The sequence below is a fragment of the Mustela nivalis genome, assembly GCF_964662115.1.
Source record: "Mustela nivalis genome assembly, chromosome: 13".
In the NCBI taxonomy this organism is placed as follows: Eukaryota; Metazoa; Chordata; class Mammalia; order Carnivora; family Mustelidae; genus Mustela; species Mustela nivalis.
The window spans coordinates 74,449,200-74,476,179 of NC_139032.1; the positions used below are offsets into that span (position 1 = coordinate 74,449,200).

Here is a 26,980-nt window from a genome sequence, read left to right on the forward strand (position 1 = left end):
GGAGTGTGATTGGAAATTTACTATCTCTCTCCCCCTTCCTGTCCCCAGGCCTTATCCAAAGACTGACAGCATGAAAGCCCTGTCCCCTTGTCTTGAGTGGGGGTGGCTCTGGACCACTTAGACTCCAGAGGGCCCTGTGGGATCAGGCTGCAGCCACCTCCCAGGAGTTTGCCTGAAATCCCTGCCCTGCTTGGTTTCCTCCTTTTCCCCCCTCCTGATCCCCCCAAAGGCAGGCCACCTCCCCGTATCTGAAAACATCCCTATTCAGTCCCATAACATACCTGTTTTAAGAGTATTTTCTGTGAACAACCTTCAAGTAAGGTGCTCCAAGATGTGGGTGTGGCTCATGTGCCCCGTGTACCTGCTGTGTGTTGCACATGGGGGTGGGGGGCAGGGGGAGAGGCTAGTGGTGTGTGTTACTCTATTCTATCCGCCCCCCACTTTAGGTTAAGCTATCAAAACCCCAACCACAAAAGCAGGCCACACAGCACGCTGGACACTCACCTTGTTCAGGTTTCTTTATTGAAAAATTAAAGTCATAAGCTCTGTATATAAATACACGGACATCGCGGGTCCCCTGCAAGGCCTCTGGGATAGGCTGGGGGCAGGGTGGGAAGCTGGGGTCTTGGGGTCCCCAGGGGTGATGAGAGGGAAATAAATAATAAATATTATGGGGGGAATAAGGAACCAGGAAGAAAGGGGGTGTGAATGGGGGGAGGTGCTTGACGCTTATTTGTGGCACTAAAGGTCCTGCGAGATGCCCCTGGTGGGGGCGTGTCAATGAATTCTCAGGTGGTCTTACAATGGATAAAGACTCAGACACCAGAGGACTGGCTAGGTCCTAGCTGGCCAGGGAACGGGGCCCAGTGGCCTCATCCAACCCAGGGGGACAGGCCCTGGCAGGCCTCAGGTGGACTTTCTCTCCTTCCCACCACTTGTACTGAGCGCCTACTGTGTACGCCAAGCATGGCACCGGATCCCGACCTGACCTTCTGTTTCCTCATCCGGCTCTCTTCTCCTGGTTCTGGGCCAGCGGGCCGGGAAAGAGTGGGGGGATGTCTTCCTGCGCCCCTGGCTATGCAGCCCTGGCCCTCCGGGAGCTGACTAGTACCAGGAGGGAGGAGGACCGGGGCCGGGGACTGGGCAGCAGCGGGAGGCCTCCGGGCCCCAGCCTCTAGAGCATCACATTGAACTCGGTGACCAGAAAGTCAATATAGTCTCGCTCCTTGGTCTTGAAGGCCTCTGCAATGATGCGCGCTGCCTCCCGGTGCTCCTTGCCCCGAAGGGTCAGCCCGTTCACTTCCAGAATCACGTGGCCCACCTTGAGCTGCCCGGAGTTGTGGGCTGAACCGCCTCGCTGCAGGGGCGAGAGACAGGGTAGGGGCGCTCGAGGCGGCTAAGGGCGAGGCTGGCCTGCCTTAGACACCCACTGGGTCAGGCCCAACCCCGTCAAGCAGGCTACAATCTGGGGGTCTACTGCCCTGACAAGGAAAATAGGCTCAGGGAGGGCAAAGAGCCTGGGTCTGCCTCTGGTGGCTGGTCATCCTCGGGGTGGGGGGTATGTGTGGGACAGAACCCTGGGGATGCCAAGAGAGGGGCCCTCGGGGGTAGGCAGAAATAGTCACGTGGGGCGCACGAAGATGTACCTGAATCGTGACGATCCGGGGCAGAGGCTGGCGGGTGTTGGCGCCACCCTCGATGGCAATGCCCAGGGTGGCCGCACTTTTCTTCACGCGGACCAGGGTGGACGTGGGCTCCAGGAGTCCAGGCTGTGAGCGTGAGCAAGGAGACAAGTGTCTGAGGCCTTCTCCATGGATAGACCTTGCTCGGGTGTTGGGGGTGTGTGTGCGTGCACCGGCAGTGACATGCCACTGGGTCAGAAGGGCTCAGACGACAGCCCCGGGCTGGGCGCTGCCAGTGTGCTAGCACTAAGCTAAGAACAGGTGCCCACAGCTCTTTAACTGCCGAGGTTCAAGTTAAGGGGTCGGCCCGAGGCTGCCTGATGGTGGGGGTCCTGGTACTCGGACCCAGGCCTGACTGCCTCAGCCAGCATGCCGACTCAGTCCTGTGCTAGAAGTCCCTGAGGACTGGCTTTTAGCGCTTGGCTTGTCAATGTCTGGCAAAGGTGAGACCTAAACTGGGCCTCCAGATTCCTGATACAGTGCTCACCCCCAGGACCCTCATCCTCCAGTGCTGGGGGCTCACTTTCTCCCTGCAGTGGGTACTTGTCAAGCTGAGCCCTGCTGGGGGACCTCCTGTTCCCCACTTGGGGCCTGCCCTCCCCTCAGTCCTCTGTATCCCCTCCTCCTCACTCACCGGTTTGGTGGCCCCCTCTGTGGTCCTCTCGTTCCGAGGTGGCTCCTTGCTACTCCTGCTCTTGGTAGATGCCATCTGTCTGCCTCGGCCCGGGGCGCTGGCTTCCGTCTCACCGGCATCCACACCGCTGTCCTCGCTCAGGGTCTGCCCACTGTCCGAGAGCTGGGAGAGTGTGGAGGTTGCTGGAAGGGGAAACGGGAGGAGAGTGGGGGTTTATACCTCTGGGGTCCGGGTGGGCTTCCTGGAGGAGGTGGTGGAGCTACAAGCTGGAAGGCTGTGGGGATTCCCCAGGCATGGACTAGGGAGCAATGAAGGGATCACAGGCCTGGAGGGAGGCGAGACACCGTGCTACCTTTCCACCACTGGGATCTGCCCTTCCACCCAGGGCTTGGCCTCAAGGCCAACAGGTCTTCTGCTCTGACCACCCAGTTCTCTGTCCATGGCGTAATGATGAAAACAGAGGTCAAGAGGCAAACCCAGCCCACAGATATGGGTTATTATTATTTTTTAATTTGCATAATGATCTCCAATTTTAATGATGAACTAACATATTCCAATTAAGGTATTTCACAGAAAAATTAAATTTCTAGCTTCTCAATAAAACAAGGGAAGGTTTACCCTCCCTTATCTGTACCCTCCACAACCCCAACTGGCCTGAGCTGAGCGGTGAGCACATACCCTCATTCACCAGTCAAACCCGAGCTGCTTTGCTGTGTGTGTGAGGGCTGGGCCCCTGAATCTGGGACACTCTGGAGACCAGCAGGACAGGTCTGAATCCTTTCTGCCCAGCTTGAGCAACCCCAGCGAGTTACATAGCTTCCCTGAGCCTCCCTGGCTTTGTTCTAACATAGGAGCCACAATGCCCATCTAGCAGCATTATCATAAAGATTTTATTATTTGTGATGTGTAGAGTGAAGCCCACAGTTAACTGCTCCACAGTTAATGTTCTGTGACTCCGTTTTCCCATCTGTAAAATGCGGACAACAGTAGCAGCTTTACGGGGCTGCTGGGAGGGTTAGATGAGGTGCTAATAGAGGCAGGGCCCCTAGAACCGTATCTGGTACACAGGAAACCCCACACAACGGACACCTTTTATTCTTGTGTTCTGGGCTCAGGTGACACCTCGGGTTTCTCTCACCGCATCCGGCCTGTTGTCCCCTTAGCTGCCTTCCCTCCCTGAGCTCCTGAGCATGAGCACCCTGCAATCTGCATCCCAGTCTGCCCACTGTTTGGTATACAGCAGGCACTCAGTTCAGAGCCCCCAACCTGCCACCTTCCCTGACCACAGCGGGACCTATACATGACTTAAGCCACAAGATGGCAGCAGAATCCAGCGAGAGGCACCCAACTTGCTAAGGGAAGGGAGATCTAGAGCCAGATCTAGAGCCCGCCAAGGCTTCCAGCTTCCTGCGAGTGAAAAACCGGCTTTATACTGCTGTCCGCCCCGTCAGCTGGACACTGTCTGGAAGCTCTGGGGCCGCAGCCTCTGCAAGTTCGAGCCTGCAATCTGAGCCTGCAGGCCTCCCCCGGCACCCCTTCCCCCGCCCCCAGATCTGGAGACCTCCAGGGGTCCAGGGACAGTACTTTCCATGCCTGTCTTTCCCCCAGCATGCACCTTGTCCCAGACTCAGGGGATAGAGATCACAGAGGCCACCCCTGTCCTCAAGGAACCCCAGTCTCAGTGGGAAGATGGAGACTGTCGGGTGGCCAGGACCGGGGGCTCTGGGGCAGGAGCCCAATCCTCCCAGCAACCCAGTGGGGCTGTCACCGAACCTCCATCCTGTGGCTTGTCCGTGGTAACGCAATTCTCAAGTGGCAGCGCTAGGGCTCACACCTGTGTCCAACGGACTCAGCACCCTGTTCCCGGGGCACTCGGACCCTGCACACGCTTCCACTCTAACTATGCCTGGATGCCCCCAAAACCAGCCGCGGGTGCTCCGAGCCCATCCCCCGCGGTGGCGGCCAGTACTCACTGCGGGTCTGGGGCAGCGCCCTCACTTCGTTCACGTCCGGCTCGCTGTCGGGCCGGTGCACCTCCACCATGACAAAGTGCTGGTTTGTGCCCACTGGGTCTGGCCGGCCGGAGGGGGAGGGTGGCGGGAGGCAGCCCCCCGCCAGTGTGGCCTCTGCGGGGGAGCTTTTCAGGTGTGGGGGTGACTGGACACGCGGGAAGGGGCCGATGGGGTGCTGGTTGACCAGGGCCAGGTGGGCGTCCAGGGGCCTCTTAGAGCCGGGGTTGGGGGGGGAGACAGAGGCATAAATGGGGGAGGAGGGCGAGTCTTGTGCTGAGGAGGCCCCCGGGACAGGCGCGGTCCCCGCTGGTGGGCTGTGGTTTCTGGGAGCCGAGAAGACGATGCCCTTGTGGGAAGACGCAGAGGACGGTGGCTGGAGGTCCTCCTTCCCTGGCTTCCTCGGCGGGGCGTGTGGGCGGTTGTGGCCTTGGGCCAGGGGTGGGGCAGGAGGCGGCGGCTTGTAACTCGGCAGCCCCTCGGACGGGGCTTTGACGTCGTCCTGCCAAAAGACCCAACAGGAGTAGAAGGAGTCAGACCCCATGGCGGCTGGTCGAGGGGAGCCCCGAGCGGCCCAGGCTGCGGCTGGAATTCTGTCCCGCTCTATCAGCTCTCGGCCACGCTGCTCTGAATAATGCAACACCCCAGTGGAAAACTGCTCCCCCCGGCTCGGCAGCTGATAAGCGTCGGCATCCTGGCGGGCGTCTCTGGGGATGGCATCGTTAACCTGTGGGAACTCAAGTTCTTGGCATCAGCCAGGCCTTGTCACAGGGAACAAGACTTAATTAGAGGTGGATGTGGAGAATGGAAGGAACAGAAAAAGCATTTCTTTGGCTTTTCTTTCTGGAAGATTATCGTGGCTACTAGAGGCAGGAGATGTGCAGGACTGGAGGGAGAGGGAACGGACAGAAGGGGACAGTCACATGGGCTCGGGGACTGTGTGGTCCTAGGCAAGGCACAGCTGGCCTCTCGGAGCACCTCTCTGGGCAGTGGGCAAATCTGCACCTGCCTGGCAGGGGTGCGGGGGTGTGAGCAGCCCCATGCGACATGTGTCGATGGGTGCCTGTGCCCAGCAGGTGCACAGAGAGCAGGAGCCCCAGATAGCATCATTGCTGTTACCCCCTGCCTAGGCCGACACCCAGCACTTGAACGCCCTGACAACAGGGCAGGCACGTCCCAAATGCTTTACTTATGTGGACCCATTCACCCCTTGCCATAAACTTGGGGTGGGTTCACTACTATTATTCCCATGTTACAGAGGAGAAAACCGAGGCACAGAGAAGTTAAGAAACTCGCCCGAAGTCACACAGTCAGTGGCAGAGGTCAGATTTGAACCCAAGCACCTGGCTCCAGAGTCCAGGCCATTCAGAAGTTATCTGGGTTGGAACCGCAGTGATATTGCCCGGGCTGCCGAAGTGCACACAGGGGTCCAAGGTCACATTTAACTTCAATTTTTGGTGTTGTCATATGGCCTCTTCAGGGAGGTCACACACTCCATGTGTCAGTATTTGTTATGATATGGTTCAGATAACATATCAAAAGTAATAGTGATTTGGCAAAAAAAAAAAAAAAAAAAACCAGCCTGATTCCCTGCCTGAAATCCCTAGGAGGGGCTGGGAGCCGTCGTGCCTCCTGCCAGAGAGGGCTGATCGATGTCCTGTGTGCAGGCCTGGTACCGGGTCAGAGGGCCTCTGTCCCCTTCCTGTGGCTCTCACTGAGGAGCCAGCACTCCAGGGCCGCAGGCAGACCAGGGAGGGCAAAACTCAAGGAAAGGGCCAGACAGGGTCTTACCAGGGAAACATCGGGGAGGGTGTTTGTAGTGCCCTGGACAGTCTCACCAGTTTCCTCCAGGTCCAGAGTGTTCTAGAAACACAGAAGAAAGCAGTGTGAGCAAATGCAAACTCACAGGGAGAAAGCAGTTTGCCCTCCGAGGTACCCTAATCCATAATGGGCCCCGTGACACCTTCTTGTGGTTTCTCCCTGTCCTGACATGCCCCGCTCTTGGGAAATTGACACATCAAAATTAATGTTGGTTTTCATGCCGGTCGTTTTGAAATCAATTTTTCTTTGAAGCTTTCCAGGCCTCCCGTGGTGAACTATCTTTGTTGGTGGGGGGTGGGGGGGTACTCTGGCCTGGCCTGGGAACTCCTGAAGCTGGGACCCAGGTACCATGCTCCACACCCTCAGCGCCTTCCCAAACCCACAGGTGCTCGCAGACAGAAGCCCAGGAAGGTATGACAATGGCAGGACGCCAGTGAGAGGTGGAATCTCTCTCTTTTTAAATTTTAATGGTTTCGATTGTGAGGCAGGGGGTCAAGGGTTAAACACACCTTATTTTGCAAAAAATGCCCATTTCTTGCTTCCTTCTCGAACTCAACAGAAGAAGCCTCATGCTCCCTCTGACACTGAGCTGCTGTTAGGTCACCTGCAGGCCGTCCCTGGGAGGCTGAGCAGCGCCCCTCTCTAAAGGAGCTCCCTTGAGGGCTCAGTGGAGCCATCTCTCCACCCCGCGGAGCCCAGGATGGCCACGAGCCTCCACCACCACCACCACCCCTGGGCTCACGTTGCAAAGGCGGCCATCAATAGTGAGCAGTCTCGGGGCCGGACTGATGAGGGCAGGGGGCCACAGAGGCAGTGTGACACCACACCTGCTGTCAGAAGCTTAGAGGAAGTGGGTTCGACACAAGTAAGCAAGGAGGAGACCGTGCACAGAGTGAGGAGTTACAGGCGTATCAGCAGCTGGGGAGGGGTTATCAAGGAAGGCTTCCTGGAGTAGGGAGCATGACTTAAAGTTGAGTCCTGTGGGTAAAGGGGGCAAAGGAGGGAACGATGGTGTTTCAGAGGGCAGGGCATGCATAAAGCAGGAAGGAGGTATGAGAATCTTCGAGCAGTTCCACAGGACTCAAGCATGGAGCTGCTGGCACTTGAGGCTGAGGGCAGCGGGTTGCCATGGTGACGTGGTCAAGCTAGTCTTCTGTGAAGATTCCCTTTACTCACTTCCTCTCCAGCCACTCTGGAACAATGCAGGCGTGTCAGGGCCTTCACACCGGCTGTCCCCTCTGCCCGGAACATGCTCCCACTCAGCTATCCACAAGGTATGCTTTGTTCTTCCCTCCTTCAAGACCTTCGCAGATACTACCTCCTCAGAGAAGTCCATCCTGACGACCCCACCTAAAATTACAACCCCTACCCACACACACCCCCGCCCCCGCTTTATTGTTCTCCTCTACTTCCTTTGCCCAGCAACCAGGATGTAATCCCTGAAACATAAATCAGATAATCTCTCTCCCCAGCTCCTCACCCTCTTGCGTCTTTCCATTTTCCCTGGAGAAAATTCCAAAGTCTGCACTCATTGTGCCTCATGACTGGGCCCTTACTTGCTACTCCTCCAGCAGGATGGGGTGCTTCCTACCCCAGGGCCTTAGCACTCACTGCTCTCCCTGCCCTCCACAGACTCACATCCTCACTTTGTTTCGCTCTGACCTCAATAAGGCCTTCCTGGACCAGCCCAGTCTAAAACAGCACCCCTTCCCACCCCCACCCCCCGCCATATCTACCCCCTGGCCATGCTTCATTTTTCTGCATAAGACATACCACTGCCTGGTGCTATAGTATTGATTTGCTTCTTGTTCGTCTCTCCCATTAGGATAAAAACTGCTCAAAGGGGGCGCCTGGGTGACTCAGTGGGTTAAAGCCTCTGCCTTCAGGTCAGGTCATGATCCCAGGGTCTTGGGGTCAAGCCCTGCGAGAGCCTGCCTCAGCCCCCCTCTCTGCCTGCCTCTCTGCCTACTTGTGATCTCTGTCTGTCAAATAAATTAAAAAACACCAAACTGCTCAAAGGCAGGACTTAGGACCACCTAGTCCCACTCTATCTATCCTCAGTGTTTAGGACGGGGGCTGCTTGATAAATATTTACAAGCAAATGAATCCGCGAATGGATCGATGGGTGAATGAATTCATCAGTCACTCAGGCTGGCATGGAGGAGGCCCCAGCAGGCAGAGAATGAGGCAGGCCAACTACTAGGTCACCGTGGAGAGTGGTCATGGTGGCCTAGATTGGGGTGGAGGCAGTGGGTCAGGACGGAGGGGTCCCTTGACGCCATACTCCCTGGGGCACAGGCTGCCAGGTCACTCCACACTGATCCCCATCCCAAATGACGCTCCTGGAGCCTTGAACTTTCTGGGCAGGCAAGAGGCACGTCATCACAAAGACCCGTCATGCGAGCCCTCCAGGGAGGCATTCGGCCCTCCCGGCTCGCAGCCTTTCATACCCAGGCCTCTGGGTCCCAGGCTGGGACACCTGCCTCATTTTACCACCAAAGCTGAGGCTTCCATGGAAACCTCAGCATTTTGACTGTCTCCAGCCCCGTCGCCTGCACACTGGCTCCCGGGAAGATGCTGCCGGCAGCGTCAGGCACTCAAAGACTGTAGGGGATCCTTGGGAGGAGGCGTGATGCCCTCCCGCTCACTAAGTGGCACCACTCCTGGCTTCGCTGAGATCACACCCAGCTCTGCCACTCGCAGCCAAGAGACGGAAGGCAAACCACGGATCTGCTCGGTGCTGACTTCCCCACCTGCAGAATGGGGTCACGGCAGTCCCTCTCTCCCGGGGCTGATGCAGTAACACCTGTCAGGTGCTCAGGCAGGAGGGGCCTCTGCCACACTCAGTGTAGCCACTGCCACCTGTCCCTGGATTTAAGCTGCAGGCACCTGGGGGACTCGGGTGACAGTCCACGGCGGCACCGAAGACCTGGAATTCTGTCCTGTTCTGGTACATTCGGAGCTTTGGGCACTCATTCAGTCCATAAGCATTTATCCGGCATCCTTGACTCATGGGGAATAAATGGTATGCAGGTCACTGTGTCCCCAACACCCCTCCCAGGGCCATGCACACAGCAGGTGCCACACACTTCCGCTCAGGACCCCTGGTGTGGCTGGCAGTGGTAACTGGGCGCTCGAGAGGGAGAGAGGAAGGATCCAGAGCCCTGACGACACAAGCAGTTCTCTGGCACAGACGGCAGAGTGGGTGGGGCTTTATCTCAGAGAGAGCAGAGGACGGGAGCCACAAACTGGGGAGGGCGACACACCAGGCCCTCTGCAGGGCGTTTTACTTGACGCGCTCTCCTTTGAGTCTTTGCGAGAGGCAGCCCCTGGGATCCTCACAGATTTTACATTTAAGCTCGGAGAGGGATGTGACCTGTCCAAGACCACACGGACGTTCTACCGTGGGTTTCGAACCCACGTGGGGGTGGTCCCAAAGCCCACGCAGCACTACCCTGACCCCAGAATTGGACAGGGTCCCGACAGTGCCCCTCGCTGGCATGGAACAGTACAGCCATCCTTGGCCCCTGGCCTCAGCCCGTCCTCGCTACAATAGCATCCTGGAACCAAGTCGGAAGGCAGGGATGGAAAGTCAGGAGGGTGAGGGTTGGGGGGCGGGGAGCATAAATATCCAGGCCTGGGAGGAAGGCCCGAAGTGGAGCAAACGGCAGACGGGTCAGAGCCCGGCCCTGCCAGACTCCATCTGCCAAATCCAGACGGCTCAGGAGCCCCGAGTCCCCGAGCCATGTTCCTCGTGCGTCTGAAATAGCTACAGACAGCAGGCTAAGAACCCCGGGGACGCGTCAGCACAAACGCTCGAGGAACAGGCTTCGAGACGAGGATCAAGGTCGGAGCTCATGCAGGAGCCGGCCTGCGCCTCCTGGCCTCCTCATCGTGCTCACCCCCACCCTGCTGACGGCTTGGGCCACCCCCCATTCCGACACCCACTGAGGCCGGAGACTGGCTGCAGGTTTAGACTCAGGGGCTCCACTAGCTCTCTAGATGAGGCCGTTCATCCGTTTTACAGCTGAGGTCGCTGAGGCTCAGAGAAGGAAGGCCACCTGCCCAAGGTCACACAGCAAGGATGAGGCGGGAAGCTGAGCTTCAAGTGTTCAAGGTCTGTTCTGTTATTCCGACTGCTTGACACAAGAGCCAGGACGCCCTCAGGATCGGCTGCTCCCCCCATCTCCTTCCTCCTCAAATCAGTGACGGTTCAGAAAATTCCCTTCTTCTTAGGAAAAAGACCTTCTTTTTGTCTGAGTTGGCCCAGTCAGGGCCCAGATACCCCAGGAGTCTGGACCGAGGGAACTGTGGGCCCAAAATAAAGTGAAATGATGTCGGGCAGTCCCCGGTGCGGACCCCTGCCAGGTGGACTCGAGCTTCGGGAGGTGGTGATGCTTCTAGGCAATTGCTGGCCCAGCTGTCGCCTCAGCAGAATGAGCCCCCCCCCTCCACCTCCCTCCAGCCCAATTCCCTGGTTCCTCCTCCCCACCCTCCTTACAACGGAAGGCTCTTACATAAAGGTGCTATTTTCAGCTCTTTGTTCTTCTGGCTTCTTTACTCTGATGTCAGGACATCGGGCTCCCCCCAACGCTGCCCCTACATGCACCAGAGGCCTGAGACTAGGGGCCCCCCACTCTGTAGATGGGAAAGTTCCCAGAAGGTCATCATGGAGATTTCTGTCCAAGGAACAGAGGAGGGAAAGCTGAGGGGAGTGGGTGTGAGAGAGGAGAACAGAAGGACGATGGGAGGGAGAGGTGGAGAGCAGGAGAGAGCAAAGGGCAGGAGCTGGGGGACAGGAGCCACCGCCCCAGGAAGGTCAGGGTGGGGGAGGGGACCAGCTAGGTGGAGCCAGAGTCCTGGCATTCCTGGACTGGGGGGGGGGGCAGTGGGGCTGCCTGGAGTGAAGTGGGCAGGACTGAGGTTCCAAAAGGATCAAGGAGCCAGCCCCTGGGCCAATGGCCACGCTGGTGGAGACAGGCTGGTCCTACTCCCGAGCTCTCAAAGCAAGGGGTGAGGCTGGAAGTCTGGCAGCTGGCAGGGAAGGGCAGAACGGTGTGGGTCCCCAAACAGAGGGCTGGAACCCACACTCACTCGCGTGGCTGAGACCACGGGAACTGCCCCAGTTCTGGGCTGGCTCTGGGCACTTTTACCCGCTGTCCGCTCTCCTGCCATCATGTTTGCCCGCCAAACCACAGAGGTCCTCAGGAGGCCTGTGTGGTGCAGATGGAATGTGCTACCTTCTGCCTGCATGCATCACCCTCCCAATGCTCTCAGGAAAAGGACTTCATTCCGTGGACAGAGAGTGTGACGGGTGCTGGAGAGCCGGGCTCCAGGAGGGATGCGGTGACCCCAAGAACCCAGCTGAGGGAAAACACTGCCTCTTGCTTTCCGTGACCCTCCAGTCCACATGACACATTTCCTCCCTTATAAACGGAGGCGACAGCCCAGCAGAATGGGCAGCACCCGAGACACTGTTGCCGACTGAGATCCCAGGTCTCTCCCGGTAGCTGTAGGTGCCACTGAACCCCATGTGGGCTCACCCCGGCTTCACACTCACAGCCTCGCTGACCCACTGTCGGACCTCGCTACGGTGCGTCCTCATCAGGAAGCACATGGTTTCCAAATTGTTCTGGAATTTTGAAAATGGCATTCTGCTGTATAATTTGGGTTTTTGGGTAACCCAATGATGCATTTTCTTTTAAATACTTAAGGCTGTTTTTTGAGAAGGGGTGCTGGGGCTTGCCAGCCTGCCGGAGGTGTGCGTGGCACAGGGAAGGTGAAGACCGCTGTCTTGGGTCAATGCTTCGTCTGACTCCCCCCGCACCCCACGCCGTGCTCTCCGGAGGAGCAGGGCTGGCCTCCGTGGACTTGGTTCTGACCGCGGGAAACAGCTTCCAACCCTCCCAAGTGTCCACAGGGAGGCAAACACGCCGCAAAGGGCTGGCGGGCTGAGGCCAAGCTGCAGCCGCCCCGAGCCTCACTGACGCCTCTGCTGGATTTATGGCTCTGAGGATGCAGGGAGCTCGTGTGGAGGCCTCTTAGCTGGGAATGGGCTGTTCTTAAGCAGAAAAATGAGCTCCAGCCTTGCTGTGTCCTAATCTTGGACCCGAGTGGCTTCCTGGGGCAGGGGCTGCAGAGCTAGTCTGCCCAGCCACAGGCTTGTAGCTACCCAGACTGTAGCAGTAGCCTCGCCAAGTCACTCCATCTACCTGTGCCCACTGAGCTCTCTCCACACACAGGGGAAGCATTTTAAAAGATACAGACAAGAGGTGCCTGGGTGGCTCAGTGGGTTAAAACCTCTGCCTTCAGCTCAGGTCATGGTATCAGGGTCCTGGGATCGAGCCCCACATCGGGCTCTCTGCTCAGCAGGGAGCCTGCTTCCTCCTCTTTCTCTGCCTGCCTCTCTGCGTACTTGTGATCTCTGTCAAATAAATAAATAAAATCTTAAAAAAAAAAAAAAAAGATACAGACAAGATCTTGTCACTTCCTGCCTGAAGACGCTCAGTGGTGTTCCACAGTTTCAGGGTTAAGCCCGAGTCCCTGGTGCTTCCTGCTGCTAAGCCTGCACCCTCTCCCCTTCACCCCTGGCACTCTGGCGCTCCTGACTTCCCACAGTTCCTTCCAGGGTCCACAAGCCTTGAGCTCAGGGCCTTTGCATATGCCAATTTGGCCTCCTCAGCTCCTTGCCTGGTGGATTGCCCATTTGATGCCAATGACCTCAGATCTCAGCTCCAACATCCGCTCCCTGACAGCCCGCATTGGTCAGGGCCCCGGTCCTCGACCTGCTTCTCAGGGTGTGAATTAGGTAGGTGGTCTGACCTGAGGCTGCTCCCCAGCAGGACTTGCTAAGCTCCCAGGCAGCAGGTGCTGTCGTCTCAGAACCAGGGATGGGGGGCAAGGAGGGGTGCTCAGCGAATGCTCGCCACAGGACTGGCTGATGTAGGAGTCAGTAGTTGGGCTCCTTCCTGCTCCTCTACTGCAGGAGGGCTTGCCCAGCAAAGGACCCTCTACACCCAACCAGGCTGGACCGAAGGCACAACACAGGAGATGGGAGAAGGTCCTCTGATCATTTTCTCCCTGTTTCTGGGAAAAGCTGCCCTCACAGTTCGGGGTCCCTGCAGCTGGAAAAGCCCGAGACCGGCCTGAGCTTCTCCACCCTCCTTTTGCCCCAGGACTTTCCCTCTTTAGACGAGGAGAAAGGCATAGAGACCATAAGGGAGAACCGTGCTGATAGCCACATTTCTCACCTTACTGCCTAGGGGCAGGGACAACAGGGTTTTAGAGCAGCCCCCCACCCCAGCATGCCTTGGCAGGCCCAGGGAGCCCCTTTCCAGGCACCCGAGAGGCTTGGAGTGTGAACCTCTCAATTCCAGGTGGAAAGAGGTTGAGGTTAAGGCGGGGCAGTTCCAGCTGCGGCCCCTGACCTCAACGGCACCTGCTTCATAGGTACAAGGCTGGCCTTGGCCTCTGCAACCTCTTTTCCCCCGAAATCCTCCACAGTGCCCTTTGCCAGTCTTCAGAGTATCAACAGAATGGGCTCGCAAGTACTCCATGCCTACAAGTCCGCTCCTGAGCTCACTCATGAATTTTCATGACAACCCAGAGGACTCAAGGCTCCCAAAGCTTCAGTCACCTGTCCAAGGTGTGACCGCTACCACTTGGGAGAGCCAGCCCCAGCTGCGGGACTCCCCAACCCATTTGCTTAAGTCCCTCTGCCCCAGGCTGGCTTGTACTCCACAATGAACCCAATTAATGGTAGGGAAGCCTTGCTTCTGCTCAGCTCTCGCGGCTGACATCCGAAGGGGAGGGGAATGACATTGTCTGGAGGCAGGAAAAATTCCCAGGGCCAGCCCTCTATTAGACAAATGGAAAAGAAACACTATTTGTCAACGGAGGAAGGCTGCATCTGATCTCCTTTGATCGATTTTGTCTGCTTTAAGGGAAAATGGCTGCAGAATGAGCCACGTTTAACCCACGATCGCGAACTGCAGAGCGTGGCCCACAGAATTCGGGCTAAATGGAAACTGGTTCCATCTGGGGCGGGCATCTGGGTCACGGGAGCCAGCCCTCTGCCGCTCTGCCTGCCTGGATGGCAGCGCCAAGGACATTTTCCTATCATGTGGGAGGTAGAAGGTTAGGAGGCTGGGATATGAGAAGATAACCCTGTGTGGCCAGGGAAGGCAGATTCATTTCAGTTTCTGCTCCACATTTCCTGGGCCCCAACTCACTTCCAGAGCCTGGGCTGGCACTGGGCAGACAGACAGGAGAAAGACGTGCTCCCTGCCTGGTCCCTGGTCCCTCCTGTTTCCCAGGGAAGACAAACTCAGAAGAGGTGAGAGCCATGTGACAGGCGTTTGAACACAGTCAGGAAAGCAGGTGAGCTCCATGAGGGACAGGATCTGGGTCACAAGAAAGAAATGCTTTGGGTTATTGTCCATCCAGATTTGGGGGTTCAGCATCACTTGCAGCAAAAGCTCACAGACATGTGCTGGGGTTGCAGACCAGTGCCTGTCACTTGGTGGTGAGTAGATAACTACCGGATCCTGACTCTACCACTCACTAGCTGAGTGCCCTGGACCAGGTCGCTTTTGTCTCTGACTTTGGTGTTCTTCCCTGTGCAATGGGGATCATGGTGGTACCTGCCACTCCTAGTTACTGGGAAAGTCAAAGAAGATACAGGTGGAAAGCATTATCACAGTGCCACGAAGAACTCTCAACAAACGCCAACAACAACAATTATTAAGAAAGGCCCCTGTCGTTTATATGGGCCAGGCCCTGGGCTGGACATGAGGGATTCATTGTTGATTCCAGACACAATCACTGCTGTGGTCAAGCGGAGTAGCCAGCCAAGCTTGTAAACATTCTTAGAATATAATGAGACAAGAGTCAGGACAATGGGACGCTCAGGGGGCTGGAGGAGCCATAGGGAAGTCAGAGAATCACGGAAGCCTTCTGGGAAGAGGTGGCATGTAAGCGTAGGGCTCATGCCCACAGAGGAGACAGCAGGCCATGTGAAGTGGGAAAGAGAAGACTCTAGACAGAGCTCACAGCGTATGAAAGCACAAGAGGTCTCTCAACAGCTCCACAGCACAGAAATGATCATCCCCAGGTTACAGACCCTAAAACTGAGCTCAGAAAGGTAAAATCCCTTTCTGAGGTCACACAGCAAGGAAGTAGCAGGGCTGGGGTTTAAGCGGAGGGCCTCCTCACCCCAAAGCCTGGGGAAACCTGATGGACCGGCCAACAGGAGGGACAGTGAGCACCGAGAAGAATCCCAGTTCCCACCAGGGTCCGGTGCAGACATAAGGGGGTGGCAGGAAGAGCCACGGCCCCCTACCTCCACCCCGGTTAGGGGACTCCCACGGCCCCGCCCGGCAGGAAGGACGGTACCTCCATCAGGTCTATAAGCCACAGCAGCCGCTCCTGGGGAGGAAGGGTGAGCAAAAGGCAAAAAGAAAAATACATCAAATAAATATTAGGGATGGGGCGGGTTCAGCAGCCACCCCTCTGCCCAGCATGCACACATGCACACACACAGAGAAAGGCAAAAATGAACACGGTTCTCTAAGATCCCTTTTCTGTTTCCTCCAGACACTTGGGGCGGGCGTAAAGGAGGGATGAAGAAGAAAGCTCCCGTTGCCGCAACCAGCACTCCTTCTTGGTAACTGCCTCCTCGAAGGAAACCCGGGGTCGCTGCGGTTCTGCAGAAATGACACCTGTCCTTGAGAAGGGCTGTCAGAAGACGGCTATGCACTGTGAGACACAACCCTGGGACTTCCCAGCTGGTGAGGCTGGGACTGTCACTCCCATTGGGTAGGTGGAAAAACGGAGTCCCGGGGAAGAGAAGTGACATGTCCAAGGTCACACCTGCTAATGGCAGGCAGAGCCTGAAGGAGGACCTTATTCAAAAACCTGGATCAGAGGAAACTTGCATTGTAGAGAGCCCCAAGCCTTGTGCCGGCAGCGAAGGTCTGAGTCGGAGGGATGGGCCCCACGCTGTGCATGTGAGGACGCTGGAGGCAGGATAAGAGTGAAGCCGAGGAGCAGAGCCTCAATCCAGTGCTTTCCAGAAGCCTCCAAGTGTCTGCCTGTCAGGACTCCAAGGTCCTGGGTGCAAACCCTCAAGGTGATTTTCTCCAGCCAGGTTGGGGGAAGTCAGGAAGAGTTGAGGCTCCACCTGTCCTCAGGGTCTGGGCAGTATTTCTGGGATGCTGGTGCCAACAGGGAGGTCACTCCTCGTTTAATCCTCCCTGGGCATCCTAATGCTAGGCATAGCAGCATCGCTGTCTCAGGGCAAGTGGGGAAACTGAGGCACTGGGCAGTGAAGCATGGGGCTGAGACCGGTGGGGGCCAACTCTTCTTAGGTTTGGAGGAGACCCCTGGGTTGGGCAAGGTCATGGCAGGCCAGCGCTGAGCTGGACATAATATTTACCTTGACTGCCATCAGAGCCTTGGGCAAAGAAGACCTTGGGCCATTCTACTCATGGGGAAACTAAGGCTCAGAGAAGCCGGGCGTTAGACCTAAATCTCCTCCCTCTCAAGCTAGAATACATCTCATCCCCCCACTGGGTCTCTCATCCCCGATTCTAGAGAGACCATTCCAGAATTACAGACTGCCGTCCCCCAGGTTTCAGAGCTGTGGCTTATGGCTCCTGAAGACCCACATGGGCATGTCCAAGACCAGTCTCAGTGGAGCTGGACCCTGAGAGAAACGGCCCCTCGGCCAGGTCCCTATAGCCTGAAGTTAGCTCATCACCAGCGTGCCGCCACAAAGCCAAAAACTCACAGCCCCAGGTGGGGAACACCCTCTGGCCTGCCCCAGAGGTAACCTGCCCATCCCCCGAAGCATGACATGGTCTCCACTGCAGCCAGAGCCCTAGAGGAATGCCTGGCAGCTGTCTGGGCCCCCCAGGAAGGGACAAGGACTCCTGCAGAGGAAGGGGACTCAGAACAGTAGGGGTGGAAGACAGAGACATAGAAGTTCCCCAGATACTCATCTCCCCAGAGCTAAGAAGAAGCCCAAGTTGTCTGCAAAAGCAAGGGCACTGCCCCAGGGCTGTTTCCTGCTGGCCACAAGCTCACTGGTGCCCACTAACTCCTGGCCGGCATCCTTAGACACCGCCGTGTGGCCGGAGCTCTGCTGCTCCAGCTGGAGAACTGAGTGCATCTGCCCCAAGTCTACTGAGATTCCCCCGTAAGGTCTCCCAGTTCAGCATCTGGGAGCAGCAGGGCTTGAGAAATACGGCTCTGCCCTGCCCTTTCCCCCGGGAGAGTGGTGATGATAAGTGATCTAAAGACAGGAGCGGAGGGCGTGAGACAGGCCCCTTCTCCTGACCTCCGACCCAGCTTTTCCTGCCACACGGACAGGGATGACTGGTTCCCCAACCAAGCCGCAAGGCATTTCCTTTGCTCCTTCCTTGCAAAGGTCTCCTGGGATTAATTTGCCTCTGAGCATCCTGGGGGGCAGAACCCAGGAGGGACCGCATGCTTTTTGGGGGTAGCTGAGGAGTCTGGGAGAAAGTCGTGGGGGCTCTAAAGACAAGAGGGGGTGTCTTGGGGAGATCCCATCATGACGACCCCATGAAGGCACAGCCTTCATGGTGGGGTCCTCCCATGGACTGTTACTGTTTTTTCTCTTTACCTGTGTTTTTCACCTTTCTCCCTGAGCCTGCCCCCCCGCAGACCGGGAGCCCAAGAGGCAGGGCCATATCTGCCTTGTTCACTAGCTGTCTCCTAGCGCCTTGCTGGGCACGCGTCAGGCATTCGACAACAAATTTTTTCCAATGGAAGAAACTGAAGCTCAGAAAGGCAAGGGACAGAGCTGGTAAGGGGTGGCACTGAGATTCTCGCCTAGATCCGTCTCACGGCAAAGGCTGGACCTTGACGCCCCACCCCCGCTGGCCGCAAAGCCAGGGATGGGGCAGGGGCAGCTCACCCTGGCCGAGCTGACGGTGGTGGAGGTGCCATGGCTGCCTGTGGATGAGCCCGTGTCGCTGTAGGAGACCATGGAGTAGGTGTCCCCGGCCCCAGGGCCAGGGGGCTGCCGGGCCTTCATGGACTCGATCTCCCGCCTCAGCACCAGGTGGTCGAAGCGGTCCAGGTCTTGCGGGGAGATGGTGCCCCTCACCTCAGACAGGAGCGAGAACTGGGGAGGGGGACAAAGAGGGCACTCAGCCGGAGGTCCACCAGTGGGGGGACCCATGCCCTGCTACGCCAAATCACCCGCGTGCCAACTTGACCTCTGGCCCCTCCCTCCTTAACCCCTTGGGGCTCCGCACTGTCCTGGGGGAGTCAAGCCCCGCCACAGCCCGGAAGCTGGGCCAGCCTCACTGACGCCTGCCTCCCTCTCCCCGTCCTGGCTCGCATCTCAGCCAGCACGCACGACTGCAGCTCCCCGAACGCTCCGGGAAGCCCGTGGCTGCCCTCCCACCCGGAACGGCCTTCCCTCCTTCTCCGCAAATCCCGGTTCCTCTATTAAACCTTCCCACACGCCTCTGCTCCCAAGAGGTCGAATCCCTTCTTCCTTTGTGCAGCTTCTGGACCCCAGACCTCCTCCAGCCTGGCTCTCAAAGCGGCCAGCACCGGCGGCTTGTGGCAGGCTCCCACCCCCAGATGTGTGGCCTTCACAGGCCCGGGCATCGCTTTGAAGAGCAATCCCGACGATTCTAGATGTATGCTCAGTATCCACAGCCACGTTGCTAGAGCCCACATCACAGGGGACGTCCATAGACGATTTCCCCAGGAGTCTGGGGGCTGCCTTCCCTGGGACAGGGGCACCTCGGTCACCGGTCTCCGCCCAGGGCCACTTCCGCCTGACTCTTTGCGGGTGCGCAGGAAAGGAGTGGGGAACACAGGGAGGAGGCAGAGCCTTCAGGAACCGCCGCCTTGCCCACGGAGGGGCTCGGATCACCTTGGCGTGGGTGTTGAGCAGCTCAAACAGGGCCATGACCAGGGCCTCCACGGAGACGCTACCGCCGCGGTACTCGTCCAGATAGTAGGCCATGGTGGCGCGTTCCTGCTCGTTCAGCAAGTGCCGGGCCTGCTCCTCCAGCAGCAGGCGCGTCTGGTTCCCCAGGCTGCTCAGGGTCACCTGGGAGCCGGCTGGCCCCTTGTAGAATCCCGGCTGAAAGACAGGAAGACAGGTGTCCGGGAATTCCGAAGGGCTCTGGGGTCACGTGGCGGGGCCATGCCAGGGACCACAGTGCGGGGGCGGGGGTCCCCTCTGTGGCCTTGGTCTGCGCTGTGCACCTGCAGGGGGGCCTGGGTCCGTTTTCAGACTGTGCGGCCTTGTGCGTTCGCAAAGGGCTTCACGCCCTCCACAGCCTCTTTCACGTGTCCTCTCCACAGCTCCCGTAACTGTTTAGAGTTGAGCGGTCTCATTATGGTTTCCGATTTATTCTCTAGGTTTCAGGGCCTCCCTTGGTAAATCGGGAGTAATGGTAACTTGACTTCCAAGACCGAGCACAGATCCGCACCCCCTCCTCCCTCTCCCCTCCACTGCCTCTGGCATCATCCGGGCTGTGGCCAAGATGCTGTTGGTGTTCCCTCTGTGTCTCCCATCACCTACGTGGAGTTGCTGAGGTGATCTGGTAAAAACAGACATCCCCCCATGGTCTCCCATTGTTTTAGGTTAGAAGTCAAACCTCTTAGGCAGCCCCCAAATCCCTGTGTGACCCAGTGATCCCACCTGTTGTCACTCTGTTCCCAGTTCCTGCTCGCTCACCGCCCCCACCCAGCAAGCTCTCCTTGCCACCGCAGGGCTCTCGCACAGGCTGTGCCCTCCGACTAGACCATCCCTGCCCACCCTGCGCCGGACTCCGATGTGGTTAATTCTTTTTAACACTCAGTGCCCAGTCCAAGCATCATGTCACCAAGTCAGAGAGCCTCCACCCTCTCCTCTGTCTCTCACCCCGCCTAAATCGGACGTCCCATCGGTTGCTCTCTCTGAGGCTATGAGGCTATGGAGCCCGGCCTGGTGGCACCAAACGTCTTCTGTGATTAGATAGGTGGGCAGGTTTGTTCTTCCTGTGTGTCTCCTTCACTAGGCATAATCTCCATGGGGGCAGGGATCTGATTGGTTCCGTTCAGTGCCACCATCCCCAGGGCCAGATGTGTGTGGAATGAAGGACGGATGGACAGTCAGTGGACTGCCCAAACAAAATGAGATCACGCACATGAGCGGTTCTGCAACCCCCTCACCACCCCCACGGGGATGTATATGGAAGCCGAAGATAGCCATGGATGGGGACTGCCCTACCTTGTTTGTCCCTTCCGTGGGAAGATCCCCAGGAAATCTATGGAGAAAGATGAATGTGTTCAGCGGCACGACTGAGCAGTTCGGACAGACGCGAGCAAGGGAGAGGCTGATCTGGAGCGGGAGGAGAGAGCCCTGGCCTCACCCCACTGGGGCGGTTCAAGGGGACGTGACCACCTGGACAGCTGAGCGGCTTCTGGCCTCCCAGTGGAGCCTGTGGGCAGCACTTCTCCACTCACACACTTGCTTCCAACCCTACAGGCCCAGGCAGGTAACACCAGGACAGGAGACAATAGCCCACGGCCTCGGGGTCTGGCCGACCCTAGGGAGGGGGAAGAACCCTGGAGACGCAGGGCGGCAACTGGCAGGGGCAGCTCAGCTCCAGCCCAATTTCTTGAAAAAACATGCGCTCAAGCCACCAGAATTCCTTATTTTAAAGCAGCAGCCAGAAATCCAGGTTTGTTTTTTGTTTTTCTTTTCTTTCCATGGGAAACTTGATGCCTTTTTAAATGCTGGAAGCTAACTAAAACATTTATGATACCGCGCTGGCGAGAGGGGAGAGGGGAGGCTAGGCAGGGAGAGGGATGCTCTGCGTGGACCTGGCCCGGGAGGCCACCAGCCAGGCTGAGACACCTGCTGGAAATCCAAAGGGGACACGTGACCCTCTCAGCAATGCTGCAGCCGTCGGCAGCTGTAGCCACTTCATGACTCCCAAGACCCTTTTCCTCAGGGAACTCACAGGGTCCTCATCCCCAGAGTGGGATGGGGGCCTGGGTGAGGAGCCCCACTTTCAGACAAAGGACCTAAGGGCCCAAGATTAAGTTAACTGATTTGCGCGAGATAAACAACGCGAGAAGGTGACAGTGCGGCTCAGGTTCCCACAGGGAACAGGCCGGGAGAGGGGAAAGGATGTGCCCGAGGTCATGCCCACCATCGCAAGGGACCGTGGGATGGGGAAGGCAGGCTCTCAGAATCGTTACAGATCCGGGAGTGGTGAGGGGACGGGAGGGGGGGGGCATCACAGGCTTTCAGAGACGGTACTGCGGTCCTGGGGCCCGGAGGGAGGGGTGCAGCCAGACCCTGCCAGGTTCGTGCTGGTGTCCCCAATCCGGGAACTGGCAATCCACTTGGTCTCGTCCACCGTGGTGCGGGCGTGGGGCAGCCTCCCGACGTCCTTCACTGTCAGGATGAGGTGCTGCGAAGACTTGAGCAGCCTGACTGCCTCGTCGTGCAGGATGTTGAGAAAGCTCCGCCCGTTCACCTCCAGAATCTGGTCCCCAACCTGCAGAGACCACCAAACGACACAGTCACCTGGGTGGCATGCAGGACACCGACTCATGCCCAGGGCTTTAGAGCCCTGATCCCAGCCTGCCGAGAAGGTCACTGAGGCTCAGAGAGGTTATGTGGATGCCTGTGGGTCACAGAGCAAGTCAATGGCAGAGCCAACCGTCCAGTCCCGAGCCTGAGCCCATGCTCCTGTTACTAAAAAGGGCTACCTCCCTTCGGCCTAGCAGTGGTCTAGAGAGGTGGGTCTACAACAAGATTCCCCAAGGGTCCCCTTATCTAGACAGTAACAGCCACCTGGGAGCAACTTGTTGGGGGTGACTGAGGGGGGAGGGCAGGGGGAGAGATGCGAAGGTGTGCTTCCATGATGGCCCTTTTACGCTTCCACAGGGTTGAAATTTTTACCGCAAGCATGCACACATTTCCTTGAAATGCAAACAGTATTTTCATTGACTCAAGGAAAGAAGCAGTAAGTGAGAAAACTGGTCTCCCAATAAAGCAGTAACATATCACCTGGATTCTTGCAATTCTCAGGCAGTTTTATTTTGTAATGTAAAAACACTTTTTTTTTTTTAAGTGAAAGGATGAAAAAGTAAAAGGAAAAAAGGAGCCTTCCCATAAAAATAAAACCGTGACAGAATTACACGAGGCTGGAAGGGAGGATGCCTCAGCGTGAGACGGGGCGTCCGACAGACTGCCGGCATGGCTCCCCTCCGAGGAGGGTCTGCTTCTCTGCTCGCGGCAGGGAAGGGGCTGCCCAGGGCTTCTCCCCACTGTGGCCTTGAAGGGCAGCCTCATAATGCCAGTCGTCCCTGCCTGCTTTTCCTTCTCCCCAGCTTCCCAGCCTGCCCATGGCTCAGGAGCAACCCCCAGAGGGTTTTCCTGGCATTTTCTCCAAAGCAGAATTGGGAAAAGGTGAGCCACAGGGGTATTTGGAAGAAAGAACATAGGAGTGAAGATGTGTGGATGAGATGGAGAATCAGAACCCTGGTCCCCAGTTGCTCGTCTTTCCTTTCCTTAGGGCCTCGCCAGCAGCTGGGGGGATTTCCAGTAAAGAAAGCAAACTCAGACTTCGTGTCTCCCCTTGCCCACGCAACCTAGCAGGTGCCCGCTCCGAGCCAGGATGCCACACTGGGCACGACAGCCCTGATTCTGCTCTCATGCCGCCCGTGCTCAAGAGTGGGCTTAGATTTATGCTGTGATTGGGTTTTCCCACACTGTGTCCCAGCGCCCGGCACACAGTGGGAACTCCACAAAAATCCATTGCATGAATGAGAAGTCAGACCCCCGTTCCTTGCACCAGGAGCGTCTCTGCCGCAGCCCAGGGGGGACCAAAACATGGCACCAGCCTGGGGCCCCAAATTTCAAGCCACTATTACTGGACACTGAATGTGTGCCGAGTACCTGGTTTGTCCCTTTACATGTATATTTTCCTTCTTTGATAGCCTCAACATCCTGCAAAGGAGGTATCTTTGCTCTCCACTCTGCCAGAGAGAAAACGGAGGCTCAGAGAGGTTAAGTGAATAGTGTGTGGTCACAGAGCCCGTGGAGAGGACAGCTAGGACACAGACCCAGGTCAGCACGGCCGCACAGCTCTCCTGCTTTCTGCTACTGAGTTGTTGTTAGGAGCTCTGCCTGGGGACACATGACATCACTTCAGACCTGGCATGTCCAAAGCCACTATCCTGCCATTGCCCCAGTCCTATCCACGGCACCCAGATCTGAAAACTTGCCCCATCATCAACTCTGCCTTTATTCCCCCTGGTAACCCTCCAGGAGGTCTCACCCAGTCTTCACCCTCCACACCCCCGTGGCCCCCCAACCTGGGTCTCCTCCTCCTCCTCTTCACACCGAAATTCCTGAGCTGGGATCTCCTCTGTGCTGAGGACGGAGGGCACCTCCTGCCAGGGCCCCTGCACCCAGGTCAGGACACGGCCTCCCGTGTGCCAGTGGTTTCTGCGCTCTGCCTGGCCTGAGCCCACTCTGCAGCCCCCACACCCCCACAGCTCTGGGCTGCAGCCAGCCCGCAACTCCCGCCAACCCCCCCCCCCCCCCACCGCCCCACCTGGTCTGCTCAGGGGCTCTGCTTCCTCCGCGTCTCTCCCAAGAGCTTTGGCTTTGGTTAAGCGAAGGGAATCAGTTTTAACCTTCCCCACACACTTTACTTCCATCCCAGCAGTTTAATGAAAGGAACCAGCATCTGAGAGACCCGATATGTCAGGGCACCCTCTGGGGCACAAGCCTCTCCCTCCAGGCCCTGGAGGGTGGGAGGTGGGGAAGCCCGGGGAGGGACAGTTCAATTCCACCAGCATCTACCGGCCCTCCGAAGAGGCTGGGCGGGGAACGTTCAAACACCGCCCCACACGGAGGTACACTAAACGGAACTTAAAAGGACACCCTGTATTTGAATTTGCTAAATCTGACAACCTGGGGTGGGGCGGTGTCAGTAACCATGAGGGGCAATGGTTTTTTGTTTTGTTTTGTTTTGTTTTTGGTGGGGGGGGGCACGGTGGTTTCCAAACTCCGGTTACTGTCCCGGGCCCGGAGCCTGCTGCGGGCATGTCTGCAGTCTCGTGAATTAGGCACGCCTCCTGCTCCGGCCCTGTGCTCAGTGCTAACGGTCCTGAAGCCTCAAGGCTGCTGGGCTCCTCAGTTTCCCTTCACGCCTGCTGAATAAGTACATCTCTGCTGGATTTGTGGGAGGCACCGTGGGGTTCGCGTGCAGCCCACCTGGGGAGCAGGCCTGAAACAGAAGTCATGCTTGGGAAACCCGCTCTGAACGGGGGTGTGTGAGCCCATCTTCTCAATCTCCTTCCAATCTCCTCCTTTCTCCTTCTCCCAGCGTCTGTTTTAAAACCCAGGTTCTAGACAGGGTTGGCTTTGGGCCCCCACGCAGCCATGCACAGCATCAGAGTTGGTCTGAGACGCTCCCGGCTCTCTGAGTCCGGTTCTCTCCTCTGCTCGCCAGAACGGGGGTCTGCACGCTCACCGCCATTCAGAGTCCACAAGCCCCAACAAACAAACCCGGTGTCTCCCCGCTGATCAGAGCCCCGTGTGACGTGCGGGGTGAGGAGTCCCATCCCTACGGTGCATCAGAAAGAAGCCTTTGGTTCTGCAGCCAGGCAACCGGGAAGTAGGGGCGGTGTGGCCCTGCTCTGCTCTTGAGCACCCTCTGAGTCTCGGTGTTCGGTCTGTAAAATGGGCTCGATGCTACCAGCAAGGCCCAGGAGGCCGCAAAAATCCCATGGGACCACCGGCACACGAGAGGCTTCTGACAGCTTTTCATTCCCTTCCCTTCCCAAAGGAGGGGAGAGGTTCTGAGATGTCAAGTGACTTGCTCGAGGTCACATGGGATGGAAAAAACAGAGCCAGAGCTTGAGCCCAGCTGTTTGCGCATTCTTCACGCAGCTCTCACCTTTATCCCACCGTGTCCTGGCTCGAGGGAGACATTCAGTAAATGGTGAAGGGAAGGGAGACACCCATCCTCCCCCACCCCCCGACCTGCCCCTTTCCCTGGGTCTGGGTGATGTGAAGTTGGAGGTGGCAATGTTTACAGGCCTCGACTGAGCTCTTTCCCCTCAAGACGAAGAATTCAACAGTGTTTGATCCTTTCTCTGCAGCTAGCCTGGAGTTAGACGACGTGCATAGACAAGGCAATGAGTAGGAAGGCAAAGATGCTATGACTGCCAAAGTCTCCTACAGATGGGGGAGACTGAGGCCCAGACCGCACAGGGCGACCGCTCTTGCATAGAGTGAGACCATGGCAAAGCCCAGCCTCCAAGGCTTCCGGAGCAAGAAGGCACCCACGCCACCCTGAGCTCAGCAGGACACGATCCCCAGGAGAAAGGAGAGACAGATGCAGTGTGAGCGAGTCTCCAGTATTGCTCTGCTTGCGAACAGGATGTTGATGGGGAGGACACGGGAGGATAAATGAATAAGGGTGGCTTTATTTAATTTATCACCATGGGCATCCTATTTATCACCGTGATGGAGGAGCTGGGGGAGGGGACCATAGAAACGCTCTTTATTTTAAGGGAGAGGAAAGACCCCCCCCCAATCATCCACAGCCCATCAAGTGACAGGCTCAGATCTGGGACACTCTGAGGGTCTGACCCCAGAGGTATGACCCTGGGTAACTGCCCCACCCTCTCTCTGTGCCTCTCTTACCTTCCCTGGGAAGTGGGGATAGCATCAGTGCCTACCCTTGTGGGTTTCAGGACTGAATGGCTTACTATTAACTCGCCATTGTAGCCCCAGTGCCTAAAACAGCATCTGGCACATAGTAGATGCCCAGTGAACATTTACTGAATGGACAGGTATAAAGCAGGTGAAACAGTATCTATAGTATCCAGTAAGTGCTCAATAAATGTTAGCTGCATTTTTGAGAAGCCATGCTAACGTGGCTGAAGTGATCCCTTCCTCTGAGACCCTTAAAACCATACCCTATCTTTTCACCTGCCTCCTACTCAGGACCTGCCTTCAGCTTCCAATGGGTTACATTTTCACCACCTCCACGAAGCACCTACCATTACCCCATTTTACAGATGAGAAGACTGAGGCCAGGAAGCGAAGTGAGCAGAGCTGGGATTTAGCCTTCCTTCTCCCAGCCCGCAGAGCCCCTGCTCAAGCCAGGCACAGCTTTTTTAAGAAAAAACCAGCCTACCCTTCTGGCTCCCATCTCTCAGCCCCATGCACACAGTAGGTGCTCTATTCCTGCCTGGTGGAGGGAACCGAAAACAAATGAGCCTAAAGAACTCATGGAAGGATGGGAGTAGTTGAGATCCCTTCCAAGAAGCAGTCAGTAGAGAGCCCTGCCAACAATTCAATCTGTACTGAGCCAAGATACAGGAGTCCAACCCCTTGGGACATGCATCCCAGTGCCAGTCATGGGGCAAGATACAAGCCCCCCAGTCCATGAAAGCACTTTCGGGGCCTTTTTCACTGCCTTCCCCAGCCTTTATTGAAATGGCTTTTGTAGCTTCAAATAAGGACCCCCTCCCCCACTGTAGTATTACCACAATGAAAATTCAAATTCTACTACAGGATTTTATTGCAATTATGAATCTTTAATAGTCTTCCATGTCAGGTATGAAACTTGAATAGGCTTTGGTGTGGTTTTTTTGGTACAAGTGAGCAATGCAGCTCTAATGAGACAACATTAGTTTTTTCCAACAGTTCAGAAGTCAGTAAACCTTGTCCACATTAAAAACAGAACAACAAAAAAAAAAAAAGAAAGAAAGAAGGAAAAAAAAAAAGGATCAAGATTAATGGTAAGAAGGCTCCTGAAGCAAGC

General features: G+C 56.9%; 1 protein-coding gene across 7 annotated transcripts in view; it reads right to left on the reverse strand.

Moving 5' to 3' along the window:
• Positions 1 to 495: 495 nt before the first annotated feature.
• WHRN (whirlin) overlaps positions 496 to 26,980 on the reverse strand; it is a 90,205-nt gene continuing 63,720 nt past the window's right edge. For 2 of the 7 annotated variants that reach the window (XM_082697110.1, XM_082697108.1), the window contains 11 exons: positions 21,483 to 21,685; positions 20,407 to 20,443; positions 19,060 to 19,272; positions 18,085 to 18,294; positions 15,540 to 15,572; positions 14,378 to 14,548; positions 6,117 to 6,188; positions 4,290 to 4,827; positions 2,317 to 2,498; positions 1,647 to 1,769; positions 496 to 1,357 (listed from right to left, as the gene is read on the reverse strand). In XM_082697110.1, coding sequence (XP_082553236.1) covers positions 1,175 to 1,357; positions 1,647 to 1,769; positions 2,317 to 2,498; positions 4,290 to 4,827; positions 6,117 to 6,188; positions 14,378 to 14,548; positions 15,540 to 15,572; positions 18,085 to 18,294; positions 19,060 to 19,272; positions 20,407 to 20,443; positions 21,483 to 21,685 — 1,965 coding nt within the window. In that variant the 3' untranslated portion in view covers positions 496 to 1,174. The remainder of the gene's footprint in view (positions 1,358 to 1,646; positions 1,770 to 2,316; positions 2,499 to 4,289; positions 4,828 to 6,116; positions 6,189 to 14,377; positions 14,549 to 15,539; positions 15,573 to 18,084; positions 18,295 to 19,059; positions 19,273 to 20,406; positions 20,444 to 21,482; positions 21,686 to 26,980) is intronic. The other 5 variants (XM_082697113.1, XM_082697112.1, XM_082697109.1 and 2 more) reach the window with 4 other exon arrangements.